This window comes from Adiantum capillus-veneris, chromosome 13, assembly GCF_014529385.1.
Source record: "Adiantum capillus-veneris isolate H3 chromosome 13, ASM1452938v2, whole genome shotgun sequence".
In the NCBI taxonomy this organism is placed as follows: Eukaryota; Viridiplantae; Streptophyta; class Polypodiopsida; order Polypodiales; family Pteridaceae; genus Adiantum; species Adiantum capillus-veneris.
Genome location: NC_140943.1, coordinates 6529736 through 6556832, shown reverse-complemented (window position 1 = coordinate 6556832; position 27097 = coordinate 6529736). Strand labels below are relative to the sequence as shown.

The following is a 27097-nucleotide window of genomic DNA, read 5'->3' as shown; positions in this document are numbered from 1 at the left end:
TTTGATCCCTAACCTTTCCCCATGCTCTGCAAAGCTCACTTGCATCTGAATTTGGCTTGTCGCCCACCATATCTGGCACTAGACCAGCCATGGGCTTCTTTCCTTTGCTGTCCTCCTTGTCTTTAGAATCAGCTGGCCTTTTCTTTGTAGGACAATTGTAAGCAATGTGGCCAGGTTGCTCACATATAAAGCATTTGTTCTCTGTCCTCAGGACCTTCTTTTGCTCTTCTGACTTGCGAGGAAAACGTCTTTTCCATTTCTTTGCTGGTCCTTTTTTTGATTTAGCCGTAGCTTTGTCTTTCCCTGCGTTGGCTGAATCCTGAGTCCCTGTAGGAGCCTCATTGGGAACGTGCTTCTTGGCTGAATTTTTCTTGCCTGATCCTGCCTTGACGCCAGTGTTAAATTCACAATCTTCTCCCTTGAGCAAACCATTGCCAGTGTTTGCTACCTCGATGAGCTGCGTCAAAGTAGTGATTTTGTCTTCGTGCAGTACTTTCTCAATCCTTTGGGTAGGCCACAACAGTATTTTTCAATCTGTTCTGTCAATGGCACAAACCTATAGGAAGTTACTGGAAGTAGAGCTTTCCAAAACTTCCGATTGTAATCATCGAGATTTTTGCAAGTGGCAGCATTAAGCTGGTGCCATTCTGTCATGACATCTGCTTCGAAATCATCAGATAACCATGCTGCTGCAAAAATCTGCTTGAAGTAAATCCATGTGGACGGAGCTTGCCCTTGAAGCAATAAAGTTGTCCACCATTGTTCCGCATTCCCTGTCAAGAAAGTGGCTGCCTTGCGGACCTTTGAAGCCTCTGTAAAGTTTCCCTCTGCATAGGCCTTGTCAAACTGTTGGAGGAATAAAAGAGCCTTCTTCCTGTCATCAAACCCTGTAAAGGTCGTGAATGTCACACCTTTGCCACCTTCTTTGTACGGAGTTGGCCTCTCCAACGGCGTTAGATTGTCATATGGAAGTGACTGAAACATGGGAACACTATTAGGGTTCATCTGTGTTCCTTGGCCGCTATTAACTTGACCTGGAAATGCCATATTTGGCTACTGATTTGTAATTCCAGCCATACCAAAATTTGCCTGTGGCATCCCAAATTGGCCCTGAGTGCTCTGAAACCCTGGTTGCATACCCATGACACTGTACATGGGGTTAGGCATCATCGTTTGAGCACCCCCAAACACTGTTCCTGGCGTATAAAACTGATTTCCAGGTGCATGACCAGCCATGCTCTGGAATACCGATCCACCTCCAAAATAGCCAGGGTGTACTGAAGGTGGTGGGAAGACCTGTTGCATAGCCTGTAGGTTGCTTCCCTGCCCATTAGAACCAGCTATAGGCTGCTGAAAGGTGGCGGGCTGAACTGGTACAGCTTGAAAAACTGGCATCTCAGCCACCTGTTCTTGCACCTTAGGCACAGGTTGTGGAGACTGCATGTTCTCCGTCAAGTGTACAGGTGTTTCCATTGACTGTGCCGTATGAATCACCTGTGCTCGAGCCTTGACAGGCTTTAAAATATGATCCAGTGACCCAACTTGCTGAGACGGAACAGGAGGTTGCAGAAAGGCTAAAAACCTCGGGTTCTGCATTACTTGTGTGAACATAGCCACAGCAGTAGTATACTGGGTCCTGAATATATCGTCATCAGTCTGTGGTGGTCTTGAGGACTCACCCACTTCATGTGTCTGTTGACCCTGTGAAGAAGAAACCTCTTCAGTCACATCATCTGGTCTGTCAGCCATAATTGCAATTCCCTGTGTCTGGTCTATGATCCCCTGTGTCTTCAAGCCCAAAACTGACCAAGGCTCACTTCTATGGGAAAAAGTGATTTAATCCCGTCGATGGAACCATGAAACCGGCGTGTTCAATCCAAAAAGGGCGGTAGACTTTACTTCAAACCTTGATTTAGCTTTCACCCATTATTAGTCGTCTATTTTACCTGTACTTTCAAGACACAACAAAGGGGAGAGGGATACAGGCTGCTAGATTGCACCTGTATGAGTAGACCGACACCAGATTGGCCCCTAACTTAGGCGCCCCTTTCGGTATTTCTTTATTGTTCAAAAGAGGGAATAAACGCTGTGGTTCCCTACAAGCTGCCCCGCACAAACTCGGCTGAATTTCCACTGTTCCAACCCGATTTCGGCAGCATAACTGTACTAGAACCCTTCACAGTCAGTATTCCCACGCATTGAATGACTTTCCCGACGCATACGGGCACTTTGCAAAACCTGGCGAGAATCTGCAGCACGCTGAATTCTCTGTTTTCAGCCCTGAAAATGCGCCAGATCACCTGTACAGCGGTCCCTTGCGTCCCCGAACCTCCTGGGGGTATTAGGGTCCGTTTAGGGCCAAAACCCTAAACCTGCAAAAATACACAGCAGGCTGTAATTTGCTGTTTCGGGCTCCGTTTCGCGTGCCGGTCGCATCCTTAACAAGTCCTCGAGCTCCCGCACCTGTAGGGCTACTTGCCCTTTGAATCGGACGAGATTTCTGGCGTGAAACCTCTCCGAATTCACCTGTACCTGCGAGGGGATTAGCCGCTAGCTAATCCAGTACCTGTGCAAGAGGCTCTTGCCTCGGCAATCGCGCATGAACCCACACAACTGTACATTGGTCAAATGAAGAGCCCACTAGAGGGGCATAACATACTGCCAAAGGGGAGAGAGAGGGCAGTGCGTAGCATGCAGGGCATCACTCCTGGCACCGCACTGTGCATAAGAGGGAAAGCAAGCACTCCATAGCTCTTAACCTGTGACAAATCTGAAATTGAGGCTCTCCCCTCTTCAAATTCAGCGCCACTTCTTGTTGCATGAGGCAAGTGCACCAGAATGTGCCACTTGGCACATTTACAAGCATTTTCCCGTTTCGGGGTTGCCGCCTAAAAATATCCCAACCGGTTGCCCAGTTGACTTCACGGCAGAGTAAGAAAATGTTCCCTTTGTCATTCCAGAGGTAATGACGCCAACACATTTTCAGGTCCCAAAATAGCAGTTCCCTAAAATTTAGGAGATGCTGCCATTGTATCTTTCTAGGTCATCCGACCCTCTTTGTACACTGCGGCCACATCCAGAACTGAAATGTAGCCTCTGTAGCAAAGGATTCCACTTTGGCTAGTCAATGACCCCACTTGGCTAACCATAGTCCTTGTCCAACCTTAGTGCTCTCTTGCCCTCAGGCCTGGACTCCCTCTGGACAGTTCCACACTAGCTATGCAATGCAGGGCAGTTAGATTTCCCGAGGGGTGTTTCCAAAAAGTGAAAGTAAATAGATAATAAGAAAGAAATCAACAAAAAGGATAGATTGTAGTCACACGTTGGTGACACTGCAACCTGCATGTGGCCCGAACTGAACCATCCTTTGGAAACTTAGAACGCTGCATGTTACCCAAAATACAGCCTTCACAACCATGTTTGACACGTGCTTCAAGAGGCGGCAAAGAAGCAACCATATCAGATTTCTGCAAACGCAACAAATTGACAAAATTCAGATGACCAAAACGTGCATGCCAAAGTTTTGCATCTGAAATAGCCCTTGAATCTGCAAGAGCATTTGCGAAATTTTGTCCACACTTGTCATACAAAGTGACCTTATACAGCCCACGGCACAAAAGGCAAGATGCAACAATTTCATCACGAAAATTGAGATTATGAACTGTACATCTGTCATCCACAAATTTGACTACGAGTCCAAGTCTAGCAAGTGCGGATACAGACAAGAGATTCTTCTTGATCCTAGGTACATAAAGTGCATCAACAAGTGTGAAAGAACTGCCATTAGCAATAGTAAGCACAATCTTTCCAACACCCTGAACTGGATAAGAGGCATTGTTGGCACAAGTGACTGAATTCCCATGAGGGACAGACTCGAGAGAGGTAAACAATTCACGATGTGAGGTAATGTGCTTTTTAGCACCACTGTCGAAATACCACACATGTGAATCTGCAGCAACTGACAAACATGCATCATGGACAGCAGGATTATAAGTGCACTCTGCGCTAAAAGCCCATTCTGCATCAACATCAGCATTACAGTCTCCTTTCACAGAAGACTCCACAATGGCTGCATTTGTAGTGGAACCAGCATTTGTAGTGGAACCACCCTCTTTCTTCTTAGCCTCCTTGGCCTTCAACTTAGGAAACAACTTGATCAAGTGATCATTAGCTTGACAATAATGGCAACGCATCTTCTTTTTGCCCTTATCACCAGAATTTCCAGACGAATTGCTACCAGCAGAAGCATTGGGAACAGAATTTTTGCCACTCGTAGCAAAACCATAAGAAGTGGCTGCATTACTGTTACCACCCTTTCTTTGAGAAGCAATAAAAGCCTGTTCAATTGCACGCTGCGTAGTCCTGTTTTTTCTAGAAAGTGACTCTTGCAGCAGCAATGTGTATAATGCATCAAACTTAACAACTTCAGGATTTCCTTGGGTCATCAGTCTCCAAGTACTAGCAAAAGTCTGGCAGGAATTTGGTAAGGCATCAAAACAGTGTGCACAAGGGAACTGTCTGAAATGACTTCACCTGCAAAAATATGTTGCTCATTGATATCCTTGACACTAGCAAAGGAAAGTGTCCATATCATCTTCCTCATGCATAATCTTCGACTCCAGCTGTCACCAGCGTGTGACTACTATCTATCCTTTTTGTTGATTTCTTTCTTATTATCTATTTACTTTCACTTTTTGGAAACACCCCTCGGGAAATCTAACTGCCCTGCATTGCATAGCTAGTGTGGAACTGTCCAGAGGGAGTCCAGGCCTGAGGGCAAGAGAGCACTAAGGTTGGACAAGGACTATGGTTAGCCAAGTGGGGTCATTGACTAGCCAAAGTGGAATCCTTTGCTACAGAGGCTACATTTCAGTTCTGGATGTGGCCGCAGTGTACAAAGAGGGTCGGATGACCTAGAAAGATATAATGGCAGCATCTCCTAAAATTTAGGGAACTGCTATTTTGGGACCTGAAAATGTGTTGGCGTCATTACCTCCGGAATGACAAAGGGAACATTTCCTTACTCTGCCGTGAAGTCAACTGGGCAACCGGTTGGGATATTTTTAGGCGGCAACCCCGAAACGGGAAAATGCTTGTAAATGTGCCAAGTGGCACATTCTGGTGCAGTTTCTAATGCAAGAGAGAGTTGGCGCTGAATTTTAAGCTGGGAGAGGCTCATTTGCAGCTTTTGTCACAGGTTAAGAGCTATGGAGTGCTTGCTTTCCCTCTTATGCACAGTGCGGTGCCAGGAGTGATGCCCTGCACGCTACGCACTGCCCTCTCTCTCCCCTTTGGCAGTATGTTATGCCCCTCTAGTGGGCTCTTCATTTGACCAATGTACAGTTGTGTGGGTTCATGCGCGATTGCCGAGGCAAGAGCCTCTTGCACAGGTACTGGATTAGCTAGCGGCTAATCCCCCCGCAGGTACAGGTGAATTCGGAGAGGTTTCACGCCAGAAATCTCGTCCGATTCAAAGGGCAAGTAGCCCTACAGGTGCGGGAGCTCGAGGACTTGCTAGGGATGCGACCGGCACGCGAAACGGAGCCCGAAACAGTGAATTACAGCCTGCTGTGTATTTTTGCAGGTTTAGGGTTTTGGCCCTAAACGGACCCTAATACCCCCAGGAGGTTCGGGGACGCAAGGGGACCGCTGTAAAGGCGATCTGGCGCATTTTCAGGGCTGAAAACAGAGAATTCAGCGTGCTGCAGATTCTCGCCAGGTTTTGCAAAGTGCCCGTAGGCGTCGGGAAAGTCAGTCAATGCATGGGAATACTGACCGTGAAGGGTTCTAGTACAGTTATGCTGCCGAAATCAGGCTGGAACAGTGGAAATTCAGCCGAGTTTGTGCGGGGCAGCTTGTAGGGAACCACAGCGTTTATTCCCTCTTTTGAACAATAAAGAAATACCGAAAGGGGCGCCTAAGTTAGGGGCCAATCTGGTGTCCGTCTACTCATACAGGTGCAATCTAGCAGCCTGTATCCCTCTCCCCTTTGTTGTGTCTTGAAAGTACAGGTAAAATAGACGACTAATAATGGGTGAAAGCTAAATCAAGGTTTAAAGTAAAGTCTACCGCCCTTTTTGGATTGAACAGGCCGGTTTCACCAGCTCTTTACGCAGCAAAGCAATTTTAGCCTCATTGCGGCTTGCATAAAGACCTGCTAGAATATCCCAAGCTTGTTTTGCTGATTTTGTTGAACGGATGTGAGGAACAATGGTGCGCTTCACAGACAACGCAATCAATGCATGAGCCTGCGCATCCTTTACATCCCAACAAGATTGTTTTGCCGTAGGCAAAACAACTCTAACAGCAGCAATCCTTGTAGCAAGACCTGCAACATCCTCAACATCGCCTACATCCTCAGAACCAGGACGTACATCAATGCCTTGCACAATGTTCCAGACTCCCTTTGACACAAGAACATGTTGCATCATATAAGCCCACATAGGGTAGTGAGGCGGTCCGGGGCGGGCAACAAGAAGAGTGGCCTCTAGACACCCTTCAAGGCTCCCGTGCTGCTCAATGGGGCTGGGGCACAACACAACACAAACCAAAACAACAAACCCACAGCCAAATCCCAACTACACAAGGGGCACCACCTAGTTTAAGAGCGAACTAGGACGCAAAAGAGGAGAATCGTTAGAGCAACCCACAAACAAGCAAGGAATTTACACTAACCCTAACACCAATGGAACACTCTCACACACTAAAACACGAGAGAGAGAGAGAGAGAGAGAGAGAGAGAGAGAGAGAGAGAGAGAGTGCTCGTGCTGCTTTGAAACGTATCGGCAATGATCAAGCAAACACAACTATATATTTAAGAAAGAGAGAGAAAGGGGGAGGGGGTGCTTGTTGCATTAATACCTTCTTACAAATCTGTCATGACAAATCAAAGTGAAATTAGTATTTGTTCAACATAGCTTGCATAAATTTCACCACAACACATCACAAAAAAAACCACCCCAATCACTGTCTTAAAGCCAGGGGAGTCCTCTCCACCCTGTCGCCCTCTTACAGTATGTGGGATTTATGGCTAGATTGATGACAACACCAGAGACAAGCTATCAAGAACTTACAAAAAAAACACCAAGACACTTACGCATCATTGTTGTCCATTACTTCACGTTGGAAGAGAGACAAAGTATCCAAGCTTAGTCCAAATCCACCCTCCTTGATTCAGCAAATGTTGGGCTTACACTAGTAGGAGAAATGATAGATTTCCTACTCTCAATTGAATGATCACTCTCTCTCTTACAATGGCATAGAGTTCCCTTGCTAATCCCCTATTACAACACATGCACATGCATAAGACAATGAGCTTCCACTCAAGAGCTCCTTCTAGAGAGGTTGAGCTTGGCTTCTCAAGCTATAGCATAGTGCTCTTGCTTATGGCTCCCCTCTTTTGTGCTAGCTACACCCTCCTTTTATAGCAATTTTGAAGGCTAGGGTTACTCCTCTAACCATGGTTGGGTTAGATTTTCAGCAATTTATCTAATTTCTTTTGCTTGGAATTATCAAGAAGTTGGTGGGGAAAGAGAGAGGAGAGAAATGGAGGTGATAGGACTTTTCATAGTGGGTTAGTGTTAGTAGAGTTAGTATTAATTTACAAATGGAATTGGATATTTACAATGGGAATATCCATGTAGGATACAAATAAGGAAGAAAAACTCTTAAGAGGTAAAAAAAGGTGGATTTCTTACAAGGTTGATGCTCCAAGTGTCTTGAGTAGGGCCAATTTTGACGCTTGTTGACGGTCCACTAGCTTTGACGGTACATTTTTTCTCCACTCTTGACCTTCCTTGAGAGACAAGGTAATTGAAGCTGAGTAATCAACCACCATGATGCTGTCTTTTAAGAGAAGAGGCTGAATTTTGTGGTTTTTTGATAGATATGGGTAATTTGGAGGAGGAAAAATGAGACTAGGTGGTCAATTTTGGAATGGAATTGTGTGTGGGAGGTATGAGTTCACCATGGTTTCTCTTATTCTTCAAGGTTGAGGAGAAGGTGAGTAGTGTGCAGAGAGGAGTGGTGAGAGAGATGGGGATGATGAGTGGAGAAGTGTGTGTGAAAGAGGAAAATGATAAAGTGGAAGAGAGAGTGTGGCTGCATAGCATGGGAAAACTGGGGTCCACTAATAAAATCATAGCTCACAGCTCGTAGCTCAAAAAAATATGAAAAAATTTGAGGCAAAAGTTCAGTCCACGAGCTACAACTTTTGTTTGTATCACTTTTTTAAATTCGGAGAGCAAGTGAACTTTAAAAATTCAACAAAACCGACCGTTTTTTTCCACTGCACAAGGTCTTTGTGGGGTCCTTCTTTGGATGATTCTTTTGAATACCTCCAAGAGTGAGCCCTCCATAGTGCATGTATGCATGCCACCTACCCTTGACCTTATTTGGTAGGTCTATAATTGAAGATATTGTATAGAGCATGATATAAGTGAATAGTACAACTAAGAAAATCAAATATTGAGGGGTCTAAAAAATATGTACATGTCAAATATAAATAATATAGGTGGAAAAATATAAAGGGGTCAAAATAAATCTCTCTCATTATAAGTCTACCATAAAAAGATGAATATTTTTGGTGGTTTAATTTATGAGAGTAATAGAGAATATATGTAGGAAGGAAAAAATCACAATAGTGAAAAAAATATACACATAAATAAAACTAGTTTTTTTGGATTTTTGTTGGGGTGGAGTTATACCAAATATAAGAGAAGCTTACATGAAAATTTTTCTATATGGAATAAAGAGTATGAAAAATGGTAAGAAAAATTGTGGTAATGGTGAGGCAATGTACAGAGCATAAATAACACACACCTAGGTAAAAATATTTAAATAAATACCAAAATAATGATGAAAAAATCTTTTATTTAGGCCCTATATACAAAGAAATATTTACATACTCATGGGCCATAATATACTTATATTTTTAAAATTTTAAAATTTTTTTTGGCTCAACTAGCCCAATGACTAGCTAATTGAGGGTTTTTTAAGAAGATATGGGAAAATTCCCGTGACTCACGCACGCCTATGTACAGTGAAATGGTAGGGATAGCCACAGTGTTTGGGTGATTTTGGTAGGGTGAGGTAACTCACTGTGGCAATTACAAAGAGCCGAAAAACGGCTATCATTAGCCCTTCCCCTGGATGATGGTATATTCATGTACCATCATAGAGCATCTTTTCCAAAGAGAGTGCTTCAGAGTCCTTGACGAGATCATTATTGTTTGGCCCCTCAGAATTTTGGCTAGAGTTACACTCATGTTTTGGTAGATCCTTTGGTAGAAGGCGACTCAAATAGGGCTTCAAGCGATACCCGTTTACCTTCCTGGAGTGCTCTTTACCATTCAAGTCCATAAGCTGATAGTAACTAGAATTGAAAGCCTTCTTGACTATGTATGGCCCTTGCCATCTAGTTTCAAACTTGGCATCAAAACGATTGTCAAGTCGATTGTCATACCTTAGCACCAGATCTCCTTCATTGATGCCTTTGTCCTTTAGTTTCTTGTCAAGCTTCTCCTTCGCCTGCGTAGCTTTCCTCTTGTAGCACTCGTATGCTGCTTCTCTTTTCCACTCAAGCTTCACTAACGTAAGAAGTCGATCCATCCATATCTCTTGATCATCTTGTGCTCCTTTGCCATGAAGTCTCATTGTTGGAATGTTGAGCTCGATAGGCTGCAAAGCCTCTTGACCATAGACCAAGTGAAATGGTGTGAACTTCGTGGCTTCCCTATATGTGGTTCGATATGCCCACAAGGCACCATCCAAGAAGTCATCCCATAATTTTGTCTTGTTTTGCACCATCTTTCTAATGATTCCTGCAATGACACCATTAGCCTTCTCCACCAAACCATTTGACTGTGGGTAGTATGGTGTGCTATGACGATGTAGAATGTGAAGCTCTTCACAAACTTCTGTGAGCAAGCTCTTCCTAAACCCTGGACCATTATCAGAAACAATCTCCAAAGGTGTGCCAAATCTGCAACAAATGTGATTGTACACAAACTTGCTAACTGTCCTCTCATTCACTCTTGCCACACTTTGAGCTTCCACCCACCTAGTCATATAGTCTACAGCCACTAGAATGTAGAGTTTACCATTTTTTGTCCTAGGCAGAGGACCCATAGCATCAATGCCCCACTTTTCAAAGGGTCCATTTGCAAGCACTACTTGCCTCGGGCCATGCACCAATCTTCTATTTCCATTTATCTGACAATTGTGACAGCTTTTACACCAATGTTGAACATCCACATGCAAGCTTGGCCAAACATACCCCGCAAGCAAAATCTTCTTCACAGTTGATTCTTGGGCAAAATGACCACCACATGACTCTTCATGCAAACCTTTTAGAATGGCTGGAATTTCCTCGATAGTTGGTACTCTTCTGCACACTTGATCCTTCCCTCTTTGATAGAGGGAGCCTTCTAGGAAGAGATATGCGCTTGCCTTCTTCATGAGTCTCCTCTTTTGAGCCTTCGTGAAGTCTTTTGGAAACTCGCCCTCCAAAATGTAGCTAATAATGGGAGTCAATGACTCCAATCCCTGGTATCTCGGTTGCTTGACAGTTGTTGCCACCATGATGACCTACACTTCTTTCTCAACACATGTAACTACTTGCTGTGCAAGTAAATCGGCATCTTCATTCTGTTTCCTAGGAATATGATATAGTTGCACTTCTTCAAATTGATTAAACAATCTACGAATGGCATGAACTTTTGTCCGTAAGCTTTCATTCTTACATGCCCAAATATCTAAAATCTGTTTAACAATGAGAAGTGCATCTCCCTTTACCATGAGGCGTTGTATCCCTTGGCCAATGCACATCTTCAAACCATGAATTAGTGTGTCGTATTCTGCTTCATTGTTGCTAGTTGAACCTGGTAGATTGACCTTCTCTTTCATGACCACCTCTCCACTTGGGTTGAGCAACACTAGCCCTCCCCCTGCTTTTCCTGTGGCTCGACGAAAAGCTCCATCAAAGAACAAGGTAAAAGCATTGGGAATACTTTTTGGTGGTGGCAATGGTAGGGTCTTTACTTGAGGCACCTTAATTTCCTTCTCATGTACCCTATAAGTGAGAATCCCTGCCAATTGTGCACGCACACTATCTTCTACCTTGAAAGAGTATTGAAACTCTTGCAACTCCATAATCCACTTTGAGATCCTAGTACTAAGATTCATTTGAGATGACACCCAAGGGAACAAATTCTCTGCGGTGAGGATTACAAAAGGTTTTGGGAGCAAGTAGGATCTAAACTTTCTCACCGCAAACATGAGAGAAAGCATCATGAGTTCTGCTTCTATGTAGTCTCTCTCCAAAGCATTCATGACTCTACTAGCAAAGTAGATGGGTCGCATCCTTGTACTGTGGGGATCTTGTTGTAGCAACACGGCACCAATTGTTTCCCTTCCAACACTAGAGCTAACAAAGAATGTGTACTCCCAACAAGGAGGCATGAGTGTTGGTAGCTCTGACAAAATGACTTTAATGTTACAAAAGTACTCTTCAAGCTCATCAGACCATGCAAATTCTACTTGTTGTGTCAACTTTTGCAAAGGGTGAAGTAACTCCGAGGCTAAGTGAATGAAGCGTGACATATACTTCACCTTTCGAATGAATGAGATGACCTCCTTAAGACTCTTGGGTGATGGTAGCTCAATAAGAGCCTTTGCCTTCGAAGGATCCACTTCAATGTCTTTGTAAGAAACTTTATGACCAAGCAAGATTACTTCATCCTCACCTATATGGCACTTGTCGGGGTTGAGTTGACCTCCCATGTCGTAGAGCTTCTTTAAACCTTCTTCTACCCTTTGTAGATGCAATGATTTTGAGCTATAAATACAGAAATCATCAATGAATACCCTAATTGACTTTCCAAAGAATGCTTGAAACACCATATTCATGAAACGTTGGAATGTTGCAGGAGCATTTGTCAGACCAAATGGCATGACTCTAAAAGCATAACAACCCCAAGGAGTGATAAAGGTTGTTTTCAATTGATCTTCCAATGCGATACCTATTTGAAAGTAGCCTGAGTAGCCATCACACACAGTGTACTTCTCATGACCAGCTACCTCATTTAGTATCTCATCCTGAAATGGGAGGGGAAAGTGATCTCTTTTTGTTGCCTCATTGAGTGGACGGTAATCCACACACACCCTCCGCTTTCCGTTTTTCTTAGGAGTGACAACAACGGGAGAGACCCACTCTGAATTCTCCACTGGATAAATGAAACCTGCTGCTAGAAGCTTTCTTACCTCCTTGAGTAAAGCCTGCTCCTTGATGACTCCTAGCCTTCGTAGCTTCTGAGCCTTAGGTGTGGCCTCTGGCTTCAACTCAATTTTGTGTTGAGCAACATCTACTCCACGCACATCGGTGTAGTCTTTAGCAAAAATCCTAGGAAATTTCCTTAGCACACATTTGAACTCCTCTCTTTCATCCTTTGTAAGTGTTGTTGATAGAATACCTTCCAGCATCCCTTCATCTTGAACACCTTCGTTCTCTTGAGGACCTACCTCCTCCAAGCCTTGACAAGAGGTCTCTTGGTTGCTTGGCTTAAACCTTACCCCCATGACTTCGATGGAAGACTCCTCTTCAGTAATGCTGCCGCTACTTTCTTCTTCTGAAGTGCTATCGGTCCAACCTTCTTCCGTCTCACTTTGAGATGATTCTTCATGGAGCTCCTCTTGGCGTTGCTCCTTCATGTCAAAGACAACCTTCTTATGATTGTCATTCCTGCAAATTAATTTCCCACTCTCCCAATCCTGCAAAGCTCGCATTTTCATTAGCCATGGTCTTCCTAGGATAAATGGATAACCATTTCCCTTGGTAGACATGACATAGAAATCCACTGCCTTCTTAATGCCAAAGGCCTCCACAAAAACATTTTTACAAATGCCTACGCACCTAGCCTTGCTATTGTTTGCCATTTTCCCTTTGATTTCAGGTGTCTCATGGATGTGCATGCCTAGTCTTTGCATGAGCCCTTCTGTCATAATGCAAATTTGTGCACCCCCATCCACTAGACCTTTCCTAACCAATTTTCCTTTTATGTAACAATCTAGCACAGGTGTAATATCCTCGTTCATTTCAGCATGTGCAATTTTTACAACAGGAAAACTATCTTTTACCTTTCTGCTAGTGCTAACTGCCTTTGTTAAATCCCTCCTAACTTGTGGGCATAATGCAAGAAACTGAGGCCATGAGATATCAGGACCCTTACCTCGCATGTCTTCCAACAGGTTGTATGGAGCCATACCATGTCCAAGAGGGAAGTCTTGGAGATTGATACGACGTCGAGTCCTCTTAGCTTCCTTGGTCTCCTTTGCCTTCTTGCCTTGTCCATGGTCACTCTGTGATGGGACACCCTCTTTCTCTTTACCTTTTCCTCGGCCACGCTTAATGCCATTTGCTTCCATGTCAACCTTATTTGAGTTTGTCACCTCTACCACATGCACATTTGGATCTGGCAAAGATGGAACTCCTTCTACCCCTTGTGGAGGTGGTCTTGGTCCATTTGGTCTTTGTAGAAGCCTTGGTTGTTGACCAGTTTCTTCACCTGCATTCATCACTGGGTAATTCAAGTTAGGTCTCCCTGGCTCCCCACGGGGCCAAGGACAATTATACATCCCATGTCCAGACTCTCCGTAATTCCAACATTGCAAGACTCTCCTAGTTCGTGGCTCTCTCTCTTCTGACTTCTTTGCTTGTCCCTTTGGACCTACAGCTTGTGCAAGGTGAATTGACAGGCTGCTTAAAGATTCATTTAACTTCTCAATCACTTCCGTCGTTACCTCAGGAAGCTCCCTCGATGTTGATGCTTGTGACTTACCTTTGGGTCTAAGACCTTCTATTGGAACCTCTCCCGTTAAGCACTTGAGTTTCCTATACTTCTCAGCAGCCCTAGTTTCAGCTGCATCAAAAGTAGCAGGTGCACCCGCCTCAACTTTTACCTTAAGGTCAGGAAAGAGTCCGGCTATGAATCTCTCCTTCTTTAAAAATTCTGCACCATCACCAGGGTTAGCAACATTTCGTATCCATAGAGCCCAAAGACGTAGAAACTCTTGCTTGTACAAGTAGTAGTCATCTAAGTCTTTTTGCTTATGCGAAACAATGTCTTGCCATAGTTTTTGAGTGTTTTGGGGATCAAAGAAGTATCTCTTAAAACGATTCAAAACTTCTGTGTAATTCCCCTTAACTTCCTCAGGCAAAGAGTCAAACCAAGTACTAGCATCTTTCCTAAGGACCACCTCAAACATTTCTACACGTTCTTGATCGGTTACTATCCTCTTGATACGGCAAGACATCTTGAAATTTGCTAAAAATAATTCTGCATCCTCTCCAGGCTCTCCAAAGAAAAGAGGATATCCAGACATTTGGCGTTGGCTTTCCATTGAATTGATTTCAAAGTGACACCCGTTTTTGTTTTTCTTTCTTAAAAAGATTTACACAATAATGTTTTCTAGCTTGCAATCTATTCTACAACAAAATAAAGATATTCACATCAAACGACCTATGATAATCAATAAGAGGTAGGATGATAGGGTTTGGTGATGCGAGAATTTCTCCTACTCTTTGGGCACCAAACATGAACACCATACGTTGTTGAAAATGGATTTTCCTACTAATTGCAATGTTTATTCTAATGTGTGGAGTGAAATGGAAGGGGAAAACCTCTATTCCTGGGCCATTATCCATGGTCTATGCATGACCTAATGCTTAAAACAAAACAAAAATATAGACGTCCAAACTAAGGTCGTACCTAATGAGAGGCAAAATAAAAGGATTTACTGAAGCGTTTATCTCGGCCAACCTAAGAGGACCTAAAATTCTACGAATGACACGTTGAAATTGCAACTTAGTACTAACAATTATGTGTACCTTTTGCCTTGCAATGGGAATGAAGGGATCATACAAATTTTCGTGATTCATGCAAACTACTTGACTATGCTAAAGGTTGATTCTACACAAAAATACACAAGCCGTCCTCCGTGGGGGCACCAATTTGAGGCGGTCCGGGGCGGGCAACAAGAAGAGTGGCCTCTAGACACCCTTCAAGGCTCCCGTGCTGCTCAATGGGGCTGGGGCACAACACAACACAAACCAAAACAACAAACCCACAGCCAAATCCCAACTACACAAGGGGCACCACCTAGTTTAAGAGTGAACTAAGACGCAAAAGAGGAGAATCGTTAGAGCAACCCACAAACAAGCAAGGAATTTACACTAACCCTAACACCAATGGAACACTCTCACACACTAAAACACGAGAGAGAGAGAGAGAGAGAGAGAGAGAGAGAGAGAGAGAGAGAGAGAGAGAGAGAGAGAGAGTGCTCGGGCTGCTTTGAAACGTATCGGCAATGATCAAGCAAACACAACTATATATTTAAGAAAGAGAGAGAAAGGGGGAGGGGGTGCTTGTTGCATTAATACCTTCTTACAAATCTGTCATGACAAATCAAAGTGAGATTAGTATTTGTTCAACATAGCTTGCGTAAATTTCACCACAACACATCACAAAAAAAACCACCCCAATCACTGTCTTAAAGCCAGGGGAGTCCTCTCCACCCTGTCGCCCTCTTACAGTATGTGGGATTTATGGCTAGATTGATGACAACACCAGAGACAAGCTATCAAGAACTTACAAAAAAAACACCAAGACACTTACGCATCATTGTTGTCCATTACTTCACGTTGGAAGGGAGACAAAGTATCCAAGCTTAGTCCAAATCCACCCTCCTTGATTCAGCAAATGTTGGGCTTACACTAGTAGGAGAAATGATAGATTTCCTACTCTCAATTGAATGATCACTCTCTCTCTTACAATGGCATAGAGTTCCCTTGCTAATCCCCTATTACAACACATGCACATGCATAAGACAATGAGCTTCCACTCAAGAGCTCCTTCTAGAGAGGTTGAGCTTGGCTTCTCAAGCTATAGCATAGTGCTCTTGCTTATGGCTCCCCTCTTTTGTGCTAGCTACACCCTCCTTTTATAGCAATTTTGAAGGCTAGGGTTACTCCTCTAACCATGGTTGGGTTAGATTTTCAGCAATTTATCTAATTTCTTTTGCTTGGAATTATCAAGAAGTTGGTGGGGAAAGAGAGAGGAGAGAAATGGAGGTGATAGGACTTTTCATAGTGGGTTAGTGTTAGTAGAGTTAGTATTAATTTACAAATGGAATTGGATATTTACAATGGGAGTATCCATGTAGGATACAAATAAGGAAGAAAAACTCCCAAGAGGTAAGAAAAGGTGGATTTCTTACAAGGTTGATGCTCCAAGTGTCTTGAGTAGGGCCAATTTTGACGCTTGTTGACGGTCCACTAGCTTTGACGGTACATTTTTTCTCCACTCTTGACTTTCCTTGAGAGACAAGGTAATTGAAGCTGAGTAATCAACCACCATGATGCTGTCTTTTAAGAGAAGAGGCTGAATTTTGTGGTTTTTTGATAGATATGGGTAATTTGGAGGAGGAAAAATGAGACTAGGTGGTCAATTTTGGAATGGAATTGTGTGTGGGAGGTATGAGTTCACCATGGTTTCTCTTATTCTTCAAGGTTGAGGAGAAGGTGAGTAGTGTGCAGAGAGGAGTGGTGAGAGAGATGGGGATGATGAGTGGAGAAGTGTGTGTGAAAGAGGAAAATGATAAAGTGGAAGAGAGAGTGTGGCTGCATAGCATGGGAAAACTGGGGTCCACTAATAAAATCATAGCTCACAGCTCGTAGCTCAAAAAAAATATGAAAAAATTTGAGGCAAAAGTTCAGCCCACGAGCTACAACTTTTGTTTGTATCACCTTTTCAAATTCGGAGAGCAAGTGAACTTTAAAAATTCAACAAAACCGACCGTTTTTTTCCACTGCATAAGGTCTTTGTGGGGTCCTTCTTTGGATGATTCTTTTGAATACCTCCAAGAGTGAGCCCTCCATAGTGCATGTATGCATGCCACCTACCCTTGACCTTATTTGGTAGGTCTATAATTGAAGATATTGTATAGAGCATGATATAAGTGAATAGTACAACTAAGAAAATCAAATATTGAGGGGTCTAAAAAATATGTACATGTCAAATATAAATAATATAGGTGGAAAAATATAAAGGGGTCAAAATAAATCTCTCTCATTATAAGTCTACCATAAAAAGATAAATATTTTTGGTGGTCTAATTTATGAGAGTAATGGAGAATATATGTAGGAAGGAAAAAATCACAATAGTGAAAAAAATATACACATAAATAAAACTAGTTTTTTTGGATTTTTGTTGGGGTGGAGTTACACCAAATATAAGAGAAGCTTACATGAAAATTTTTCTATATGGAATAAAGAGTATGAAAAATGGTAAGAAAAATTGTGGTAATGGTGAGGCAATGTACAGAGCATAAATAACACACACCTAAGTAAAAATATTTAAATAAATACCAAAATAATGATGAAAAAATCTTTTATTTAGGCCCTATATACAAAGAAATATTTACATACTCATGGGCCATAATATACTTATATTTTTTAAATTTTTAAATTTTTTTTGGCTCAACTAGCCCAATGACTAGCTAATTGAGGGTTTTTTAAGAAGATATGGAAAAATTCCCGTGACTCACGCACGCCTATGTACAGTGAAATGGTAGGGATAGCCACAGTGTTTGGGTGATTTTGGTAGGGTGAGGTAACTCACTGTGGCAATTACAAAGAGCCGAAAAACGGCTATCAGTAGTTGTCCCCATCCAACCTGTCCTTAGCAGCAAACATCTTGAACACATCTGTGTTGTTGTTGTCAGCCATGGTAAATGTTGCACCTGATGTGAAAACTGCCCGAAAATAGGAGAAACGGAGCGGGAACAACACGTGCTATATAGCACAAACCGTAGAAGACTGTAAGGCACCTGTTATGCAAAAAACGGCACTGATAGAAATTCTGCACAAAATGACAGAATAGCCCGTGCAGTACTGCTTGTAATGGAAACGGAGGCTGAAATGAGCCCAAATCAAGAATCTGAGGAGACGAAGCTCTACGAGATCACCCGAAATATTCGTCGACCTGCGAACGCTCGCCAAAGCTCACTGAAATCGGAGAAAGTGAGTAGGCGTGTACTGGAGCAGCTGGCGACTAAGCTCGGCAGAACGCAACCTGCTCTGATTCCAATTGGTGGAAATAGGGTTGCAGAGAGACACACAGAGCTTGGAGAAGACAAAGGAAGCTCTAGGCACACAATAGAGAGTGTATTACTTAGTGTGCAATGGAAAGATAGATAGCCCTAGAGTGATGGGCGTATATACAATGCACGGGGGAAAAAAACTCCTAAAGAGGGAAAAATTGCCCCGGCGGTCCTAGTGTGTTCATACACATCACTACCACATGTATATGGTAACAAAGATCTGCAAAAACGCTGAGGTTGATCTGCAAACCAAAAACGCTAGGGGCTAAAATCTGTCCTTGCTGAAGAAACTGCTAACGCTACGGCTGATCTGGTGTTTCATGGAAATCTGTTAACGCTATGGCTCTGCTGGGTTCTGCTGAGAAGTTACCTGTTGAGTAAGGTGCTTCTGCTGCCTCTTCTGCTAGAAAGTGCTAGCTCTGGTTTGCTTATATATTATCTTAGCAAAATTGCCCTACCTAGTTTCCAACAAAAGTCACTTAATAAGTAAGTGAAAAATGTCAAAAATAGGGAAAATAGGTTTTAATGCATTGGAAAATTTCCTTGATGGATTATGTTGGGAATGCTGATGATCCTACTGTGTGCAATGTTAAGTATGGAGCCTGATTTACCCTTTGTAATTTTCTGTGGTAAAAGCGCACATTTGTAAGCCCCCCATTATGAGGAGAAGCCATCGTGCGTGAAGGAAAATCACTCACCAGAAACGAAAATTTTCACGGCAGACTTTTTTTTCCCCTCGTCGGAATATTCCTTTTCCCCGGAATATTATGGCTGGACACCGGCCGGAAAGTGGTCGGAAAACGACCGGTCGGTTGGCCGGTTGGCCGGTGGTCGGTGGTCGGAAGTCAATGGCCGGTGGCCGGTGGCCGAATTCAAAAGCGGATTTGTCTACACAAGGGCGGCCACACATGGGCGGATTGGAGGGTCCGATTTGGACTTATTCACACAAGGGCGGCTACAAATGGCTGTCTCTCATGAGAGAGGGCATCCCTTTGGCCTATAAAAGGAGGCCATTTCTACACACATTATATAGTGTGTGAAGTTGATGCAACAAGGTGAGTGTGAGGAGGTGAGAGTGAAGCAAGGTGGGAGCTCTATTAAGGGTTTAATCCCTTTGTAAACTACTTCTTCTTTTGAAGTGCTAAAGCCATTGAGTGGCTGCTTTCCCGTGGACGTAGCCCACATTGGGTGAACCACGTATATCGTGTTTACTGTCTCTCTCTTTACTCTATAATCTCTTGTGTGTGAAATCTATCTCTCTCCATTAAGTAATCTACTCAAATATCTATTTAGCTACGTCTTATTTCCTAACATGGAACAGGAGGATATGCATCTAATCTAAGTCACTGGTCATGCACGGTCTGCGAATAGACTCACAAAAGTGCCAGATCACTTCCTATCCTATATTGGCTTGACTGACTGAACCTTGGTCATGCTGTAGCTTATCCACGGACACGTAGGTTTGAATGTGTCACGTGACATCCCCTCCTTCTCAAAGTGAGGTACTGGTACTAAATTGTATGGCATCAAGGGAGATCGCCAACGACATCTGGAATCCTCGAAAGGACTCTTTGCCGGCCCACGCTAAGGTGTGGGTCGTGCGATACTTGAACTTCATAAAGATTTGCAACGCTTGCTTCTTTGGGCTGCGCCGAAAGTGACACAAAGTCTTTTGAGTCTCCTTCCTTGCTTCAACTTCATCTAGAGTCATGCTTCTTCCTTCTTCAAGAATCTCCATGGCTGAAAATTCCTGAAACCACTTCCAACACAAAACCATGAAGATACCTATTCCATGTAAAATGCAGCGGAATGAATGTTGAACTTTGCTCAAGATGAGTGCTCCGAACTGTGCTCAAGGTTCCTTTTACTTAGGGAAGGGAGAACCTTCCGTTCTTTAATGAGAGAGTGCAATGGATACAAACAAAGTGAATGGACACTGTGAGTGCAGGTGCTGAGACTGAGAGATAGAGAGAGAAGAATACAACACCAGAAAAATTGTCAAACTCTCCTCCGAAGGCCCCACCTTCTATGGCAAGAGCGGTCTACTTATGATTGCACAAATTTCTACAATGCTTGGACTTGCCGACGATGTCGACGACAATGAGGACGACGACGAGACGGGCGGAAATCTGAAAACTCTAAGGGCTGAAATCTGCAAATCTTTCTCTTCTGAATTCTGACTCTATGTCAGTGACGAGTCGATGACGACGATGCGACGACGACGCGCTGAAAACGCAGATGCTGAAATCTGCGTTTTCCGGGCTGAAACTGCAAACCTTGCGGCATCTGACCATGCGACGAGGATCTGCTGCGGGAAGGTTAGATCTTTGAGGTTTAGGGGTTCTACTGTGGAAACTGACTGCTGAAAACTGAAAACGCTGAGTCTAGGGCTGATTCCGTCGCGAAGATCTGCAAAAATGCTGAGGTTGATCTGCAAACCAAAAACGCTAGGGGCTGAAATCTGTCCTTGCTGAAGAAATTGCTAACTCTAGGACTGATCTGGTGTTTGGGGGAAATCTATTAACGCTAGGGCTCTGCTGGGTTCTGCTGAGAAGTTGCCTGTTGAGCAAGGTGCTCCTGTTGCCTCTTCTGCCAGAAAGTGCTAGCTCTGGTTTTCTTATATATGATCTTAGCAAAATTGACCTACCTAGTTCCCAACAAAAGTCACTTAATAAATAAGTGAAAAATGTCAAAAATAGGGAAAATAGGTTTTAATGCATTGGAAAATTTCCTTGATGGATTCTGACGAGAATGCTGATGATTCTAATGTGTGCAACAGGAGGATATGCATCTAATCTAAGTGACTGGTCATGCACGGTCTGCAAACAGACTCACAAAAGTGCCAGATTACTTCCTATCCTATACTGGCTTGACTGACTGAACCCTGGTCGTGCTGTAGCTTGTCCACCGACACATAGGTTTGAATGTGTCATGTGACATTCCCTCCTTTTCAAAGCGAGGGACTGGTACTGAACTATATGGCGTCAAGGGAGATCGCCAACACCATCCAGAATCCTCGAAAGGACTCTTCGCCGGCCCGGCTTCTTCCTTCTTCAAGAATCTCCATGGCTGAAAATTCCTGAAACGACTTCCAACACAAACCATGAAGATACCTATTCCATGTAAAATGCAGTGGAATGAATGTTGAACTTTGCTCAAGATGAGTGCTCCGAACTGTGCTCAAGGTTCCTTTTACTTAGGGAAGGGAGAGCCTTCCGTTCTTTAATGAGAGAATGCAATGGACACAAACAAAGTGAATGGACACTGTGAGTGAAGGTGCTGAGACTGAGAGATAGAGAGAGAAGAATACGACACCAGAAAAACTGTCAAACCCTCCTCCGAAGGCCCCACCTTCTATGGCAAGAGCGATCTACTTATGATTGCACAAATCTGTCCAATGCTTGGACTTGCCGACGATGTCGACGACGAGACGGGCGGAAATCTGAAAACTCTAAGGGCTGAAATCTGCAAATATTTATCTGCTGAATTCTGACTCTATGTCGGTGACGATGTCGATGACGACGATGCGACGACGACGCGTTGAAAACGCAGATGCTGAAATCTGCGTTTTCCGTGTTGAAACTGCAAACCTTGCGGAATCTGACCGTGCGGCGAGGATCTACTGCGAGAAGGCGAGATCTTTGAGGTTTGGGGATTCTATTGCGTAAACTGACTATTAAAAACTGAAAACGCTGAGTCTAGGTCTGATTCTGTCGCGAAGATCTGCAAAAATGCTGAGGTTGATCTGCAAACCAAAAACGCTAGGGACTGAAATCTGTCCTTGCTGAAGAAACTGCTAACGCTAGGGCCGATCTGCTGTTTCGGGGAAATCTGTTAAGGCTAGGGCTCTGTTGGGTTTTGCTGAGATGTTGCCTGTTGAGCAAGGTGCTCCTGCTGCCTCTTCTGTCAAAAAGTGCTAGCTCTGGTTTGCTTATATATTATCTAAGCAAAATTGCCCTACCTAGTTTCCAGAAAAGTCACTTAATAAATAAGTGAAAAATGTCAAAAATAGGGAAAATAGGTTTTAATGCACTGGAAAATTCCCTTGATGGATTCCGATGGATTCTGATGGGAATGCTGATGATCCTACTGTGTGCAACCGGAGGATATGCATCTAATCTAAGTGACTGGTCATGCACTGTCTGCGAACAGACTCACAAAAGTGCCAGATCACTTCCTATCCTAGATTGACTTGACTGACTGAACCCTGGTGATGCTGTAGCTTGTCCACGGACACATAGGTTTGAATGTGTCACGTGACATTCAGCCCGCTATTCGCAGATTTTAGCATCTGCGTTTTCAGTGCATTGTCGTCGTATCGTCGTCACCGCCATAGAGTCAGAATTCAGCAGATACAAGATTTGCAGATTTCAGCCCTGATATGCCAGCGTTTTCAGCCCAGATAGAACCACGTTTTTAAAAGTTGTACTAGCGTTTTTTCCAGCAGATAGACCAGCGTTTTCAGCCATTGCATATCAGCATTTCCAACCCTTGAATCCAACGATTTCAGCGAACCGTCGTCCTCGTCGCCACCGCCCTCGTCATCGCTGTCGTCTCCGACCTAGATCCTCATTGCATCATTGTGTCAAGAACTTGCATGAGCACCTTGTATGAGATTTGTGTAATCAATAGCAATAGACTTCTCTCGCCATCGAGAGATGGGCCCTTGGAGGAGGGTTTGACAACTTTTCTGGTGTCGTATTCTTCTCTCTGTAGCTCTCAGTCTCAATACCTTCATTCACAGTGTTATTCACTTTGTTTTGTGATCATTTGCACTCTCTCACTATAGAACAGAACGCTCTCCTTTCCGTAAGTAAAAGGAACCCTTGAGCACAGTTCGGAGCACTCATCTTGAGCAAAGTTCAACATTCACATTCGCTGTACCTTACACTGTACATAATCTGAAAACTCATCTACATATATCCCAAAAAGAGTCGGAGATAGGGGACAATGGTGCTTCACCCCAAGGGTGGTGTAAACCATGTCGGACATGCGGAGATTATCATGCTTAGTTGTTTCTCCACATGTAAGATCAATACATAAACTTTAAAGTCCAATGGTTTGATCCCGGGGTCCAATGGCCGAGCGTAAAACTTTTTATGTAAGACATGGTGGCTTTGGAGAGTAGCATATAGTCAATCAAACTATCCCCATTGTGTTTTCTACATGTAAATTCATCGGTTCCACTCTATACAGATATGCCATGGGCAATGAGCATACCCGTACTATTGCACTTGTGTAAAAGTAACTTTTCCATAGTCATCCGGCTCTTTCTCATCCATTGAAGTATGATCATAAAAGTAAACTTCTTTCAACTCCCTTGAAATGTATGGCATATCAAATTGTTGAGTATCATGTTGCAATGTTTTTGTGTGAGCATTCATCTCCCCAAAAACAATAACACCACCTTTGCCTTTAAGATAAGCAATGTTCTCTGAATTAAACAAATGACTGATCTCTATTCATGCATAAAAGGGGGAATCATGATGAGGAATGTAGCAACCGGCTACAAAAATGGGTGCCCTCTTTGGTGTCATAATTTTCAGCCATACATAATGTTTGTGCTTGTTATCTTTCACAATTGATACAAAATCTTCAGCCCTTGCTTAATCATACATACTACCCTTCCTTGCTCTCTTTGTTGCTTGAGATTTTTTGACCACATCAATGAATGTACATTGTAATCTTCCAATCCATTAATTCTTTGTGTATCATGCTCCCAAGTTTCAACAAGAAGTACAAAATCGGCTTTGCTTGTTAGTTCATCTATGCCAACCGTTGCATTCCATGGGTATCCATTGCAATTCCAAAAGCAAATTCAAATGTAACTCGACCTAATAGGTTGCATGTTCCTATTTGCTCGAGGGACTTGCCTTCTCCTTGGGCATGTTTCCTTAATGACAAATCTCCTTGTTTTCTTCATATGAGAGAGAGAGAGAGAGGGAGAGAGGGAGAGATGCAGAGTGGATGTGCAGTGGTGATGCCTCTTCTGTTTGTGTGCTCCTTTCGGCCTTGGAACTCCGAAGTTTGATATTGAAGACTCTTTGGTGGAGTTTTTGTCCTCCTCATTGCAAGTCTAGGTGGCCTGTTTCTACTTCAGCTCTCTTCTACAATGGTCGTCTATGATTTATCACTCAATTTTTGTAACTCTATATCACTGGTTGTTTTTTACCTATGGTTTGTGGTTATTGTTGTACTCTAGAGTTTTTTTCACTGCCAATTCTGGTTTATCACGTGATGCCTACAGGCTTATGTAATGTGTCTAGTTGGCTTACGCAATACAAAAGGTTCAAAGCCCTCCTCTGAGAGAGAGAGAGAGAGAGAGAGAGAGAGAGAGAGAGATTCCTCATCATCAGCAAATTTGAGCCATCATTGTCCACCATCAGAGACTTAACGGTCTCTTCCTCTCCAGGCAAGAAGTGTTTGTGATGGAGATGTTGAGGAGAGACTACTCTTGCGACCTTCAAGTTGGAGCCTGCGGATTTAGAGTCTATCAAGAGATTTCTCTTTTCTACTCTAGGTGGGGATTAGTTAGGAATACTCTTCATTTTGTGGCGACACTTTATGATGCGAGTCATCATCAGTTGTACCTTGTTGTGGCTTCATGGGCCCTTTCTCTTCGTTTGATGGTTTCCTGCATGTGTGTCGTGCGTGTGACTCAAATAGTGAGCTTGAATTGACACTACTGTGGTATATATCTGCATGCTTGCTCAAACATCATGTTGAAATCTTTATTATTCTTTCAAATGTGTTGCTATGTCTGTATAAGATTAGATTTTGTGAAAGCAATGCAATTTATACGAGTGCTAAAGCAGATTGGTCAAGCTCTTGGTTTAACAACAGATTGGACTAGTCATCCTCTCTACACAGCAGGTACGAATATGCTCCATTGAAATGCAAAGAGTAACTGCTTGACAAATCTTGATTTTTGACTTTTCTGGAAACATTGACAGGGGGTTTGGAGCTTTTGGATGGTCCAGCGACTGAAAATATCCTGGCAGGGCCTCGAGTTGGTATAAACTATGCTAATCCTGAGGATGTAACAGCCTTGTGGCGGTTTGCTATTGCTGGAACTCCATGGATAAGTGCTCCAAGAAGTAATTTGGCACCCATATGAAGCTTCAATTTGTCATGTATTCGTGCATTTGGGAATTGTTGGTATCTGCCAATGCACCCTTCATGCCATATTATTTACGCATTGATTGTTGGCATCTGCAAAGCACATGCCTTAGTTGCTGAAACCAACTCTCCACAAAATTGGAACTCCGTATAAAATGGTGATTTTTGAGATGCATTTCAGTCTCTTGGGTTTCTAGGAGGCATATTAGTGTCCTGTAAATGTAAGAGAGCTATCAAATTGTGGGTGCCGGTAAAGATTTGAAGTGCATGCTCATGCTAGCACATGAACCTTGGCTTTGAGTGGCTCCTTCATGATACTAGACATAGTCTAATTTTGTAGAATTTGTGTTATAGGTATTTCATATTGTTTTATTAAGTTTTTTCAAAGGTGTTGTGGAATTCTTGCAGGATTTAAGGGCATCTTCCCACTTCAGTACGAATGCAAGATAGCCGTGTGGGCTAGAGCCGATCCACCATCAGGACAAAGATGTCATCGAGCAAGAATGAGATTTGAATAGATCAGGTGTGTGGCTGGTGGCCACATATCGTAGTTTTGAGAGAGGCCATCTTGTCATCACACATGTAGGGGGCATAGATATTGTCTAGATATCGCAGCATACAACATCAAGTAGAGGGATAGACAGTGGTGATGCGATTAGGTACCAAGTTAGATGCATTGATACCCAGTTTTTGTTGATGGCATTCCCAATTTCCCACCGTGTAGTTTTGTCTGTGGCTACTTAGCAGCTTGCGTGTCTGATTGCCCAAAGAAATCGTACACCACCTTGAATAGAGCCTTTCTTTCTTTGTTTCTCTCTCTTTTATGGGCACGACAATTCCCTGCCCAACAATTCAAGTGGGGCAATGTGTTTGTTTGGTCTGGCTTCCCCTCATCTTGGAGGACCCTAACAAGTGAAAGGATGATCCTGAGCTTTTCTGGGTAGCTTCCATGGATACAACCACCCATAATTGCATCATGCAAATGGCTACCCTGCAATTAGACTCATAGAGGTCTGGTGAGGTAAATAGTTCTAACTGGAGATGCTTACAAGAACGGGGAACTTGATCTCTTTGACCAAGCAAGGTTCTATCAGTGGGGGTAGCCTGTTAGACAAGGAAGTGGTGCCCTTTCAGGGTCACCAAAGATGTCTACCTAAGTTAGAGCAGCACACAATCGCTCTTTCTGAGTAGGCCTCTTGACATTTTGATTTGTATGAAAATTGTAGATGATTTGGTAAGATTATGTACCAGCTCTTTGCTCCACTGCTACAGATGACTTCAATTGGATGTAAAGAGCATGTCGAGGGGTCGCTTGGTAAGTTGCTAAGCGTTGGTACTTGAGCCATTGATGGAGGGAAAGTATCAGTGGCTTCCATGATAAACTGAAACATCTAAAATTGTGGGATGTGATGAATTTCAACCTTGGAGATAGTTTGGGTCGTTGACCCTTTTCAAGTAGGGGCTGATTTTATGACCATACAACTTCAAGGTAAATGACCATACAAGGCATTAGACCATAGCCCTAAGGTTTATGCTAATAGTCCCCCCCCCTTCAGCTTGGGGCAGGGTATAGCAATGACAATGGCTCACATTGCCAAAGACAATGTGTTGCTCTAACTCAGAGCTCCAATAGATAAACTTAGATAGGTCTTCAAAAAAGAAGCGAAGGTACAGTGGAGTGGTCACAAAATGTAATAATTTAAATCACCTATGAGAGAAGATACTATCTGATAGGATGCCTTTTCTAGCTTTGTCTTCGAGATAGCACATGCATGATTGATGGGTGGTCTTGCTACAAGTCAACCCAATGTGTCCTCTCTAT

General features: G+C 43.2%; 1 protein-coding gene across 7 annotated transcripts in view; it reads left to right on the top strand.

Annotated features, from left to right (window-relative positions):
* The window catches only part of LOC147443555 (DNA-3-methyladenine glycosylase-like), a 53015-nt gene extending 27565 nt beyond the window's left edge, over positions 1-25450 (top strand). The window contains exons 6-8 of one of the 7 annotated variants that reach the window (XR_015189976.1): positions 24569-24676; positions 24972-25029; positions 25110-25187. Coding sequence is in view for 6 of the 7 variants with exons in the window: in XM_086526354.1 (XP_086382480.1) it covers positions 24931-25029; positions 25110-25273 (263 nt within the window). In the remaining variant the exon portion in view is untranslated. Of the gene's footprint in view, positions 1-24542; positions 24677-24930; positions 25030-25109 lie in introns of those variants that run through there. The other 6 variants (XM_086526357.1, XM_086526358.1, XM_086526354.1 and 3 more) reach the window with 6 other exon arrangements.
* The last annotated feature ends 1647 nt before the right edge of the window (positions 25451-27097 follow it).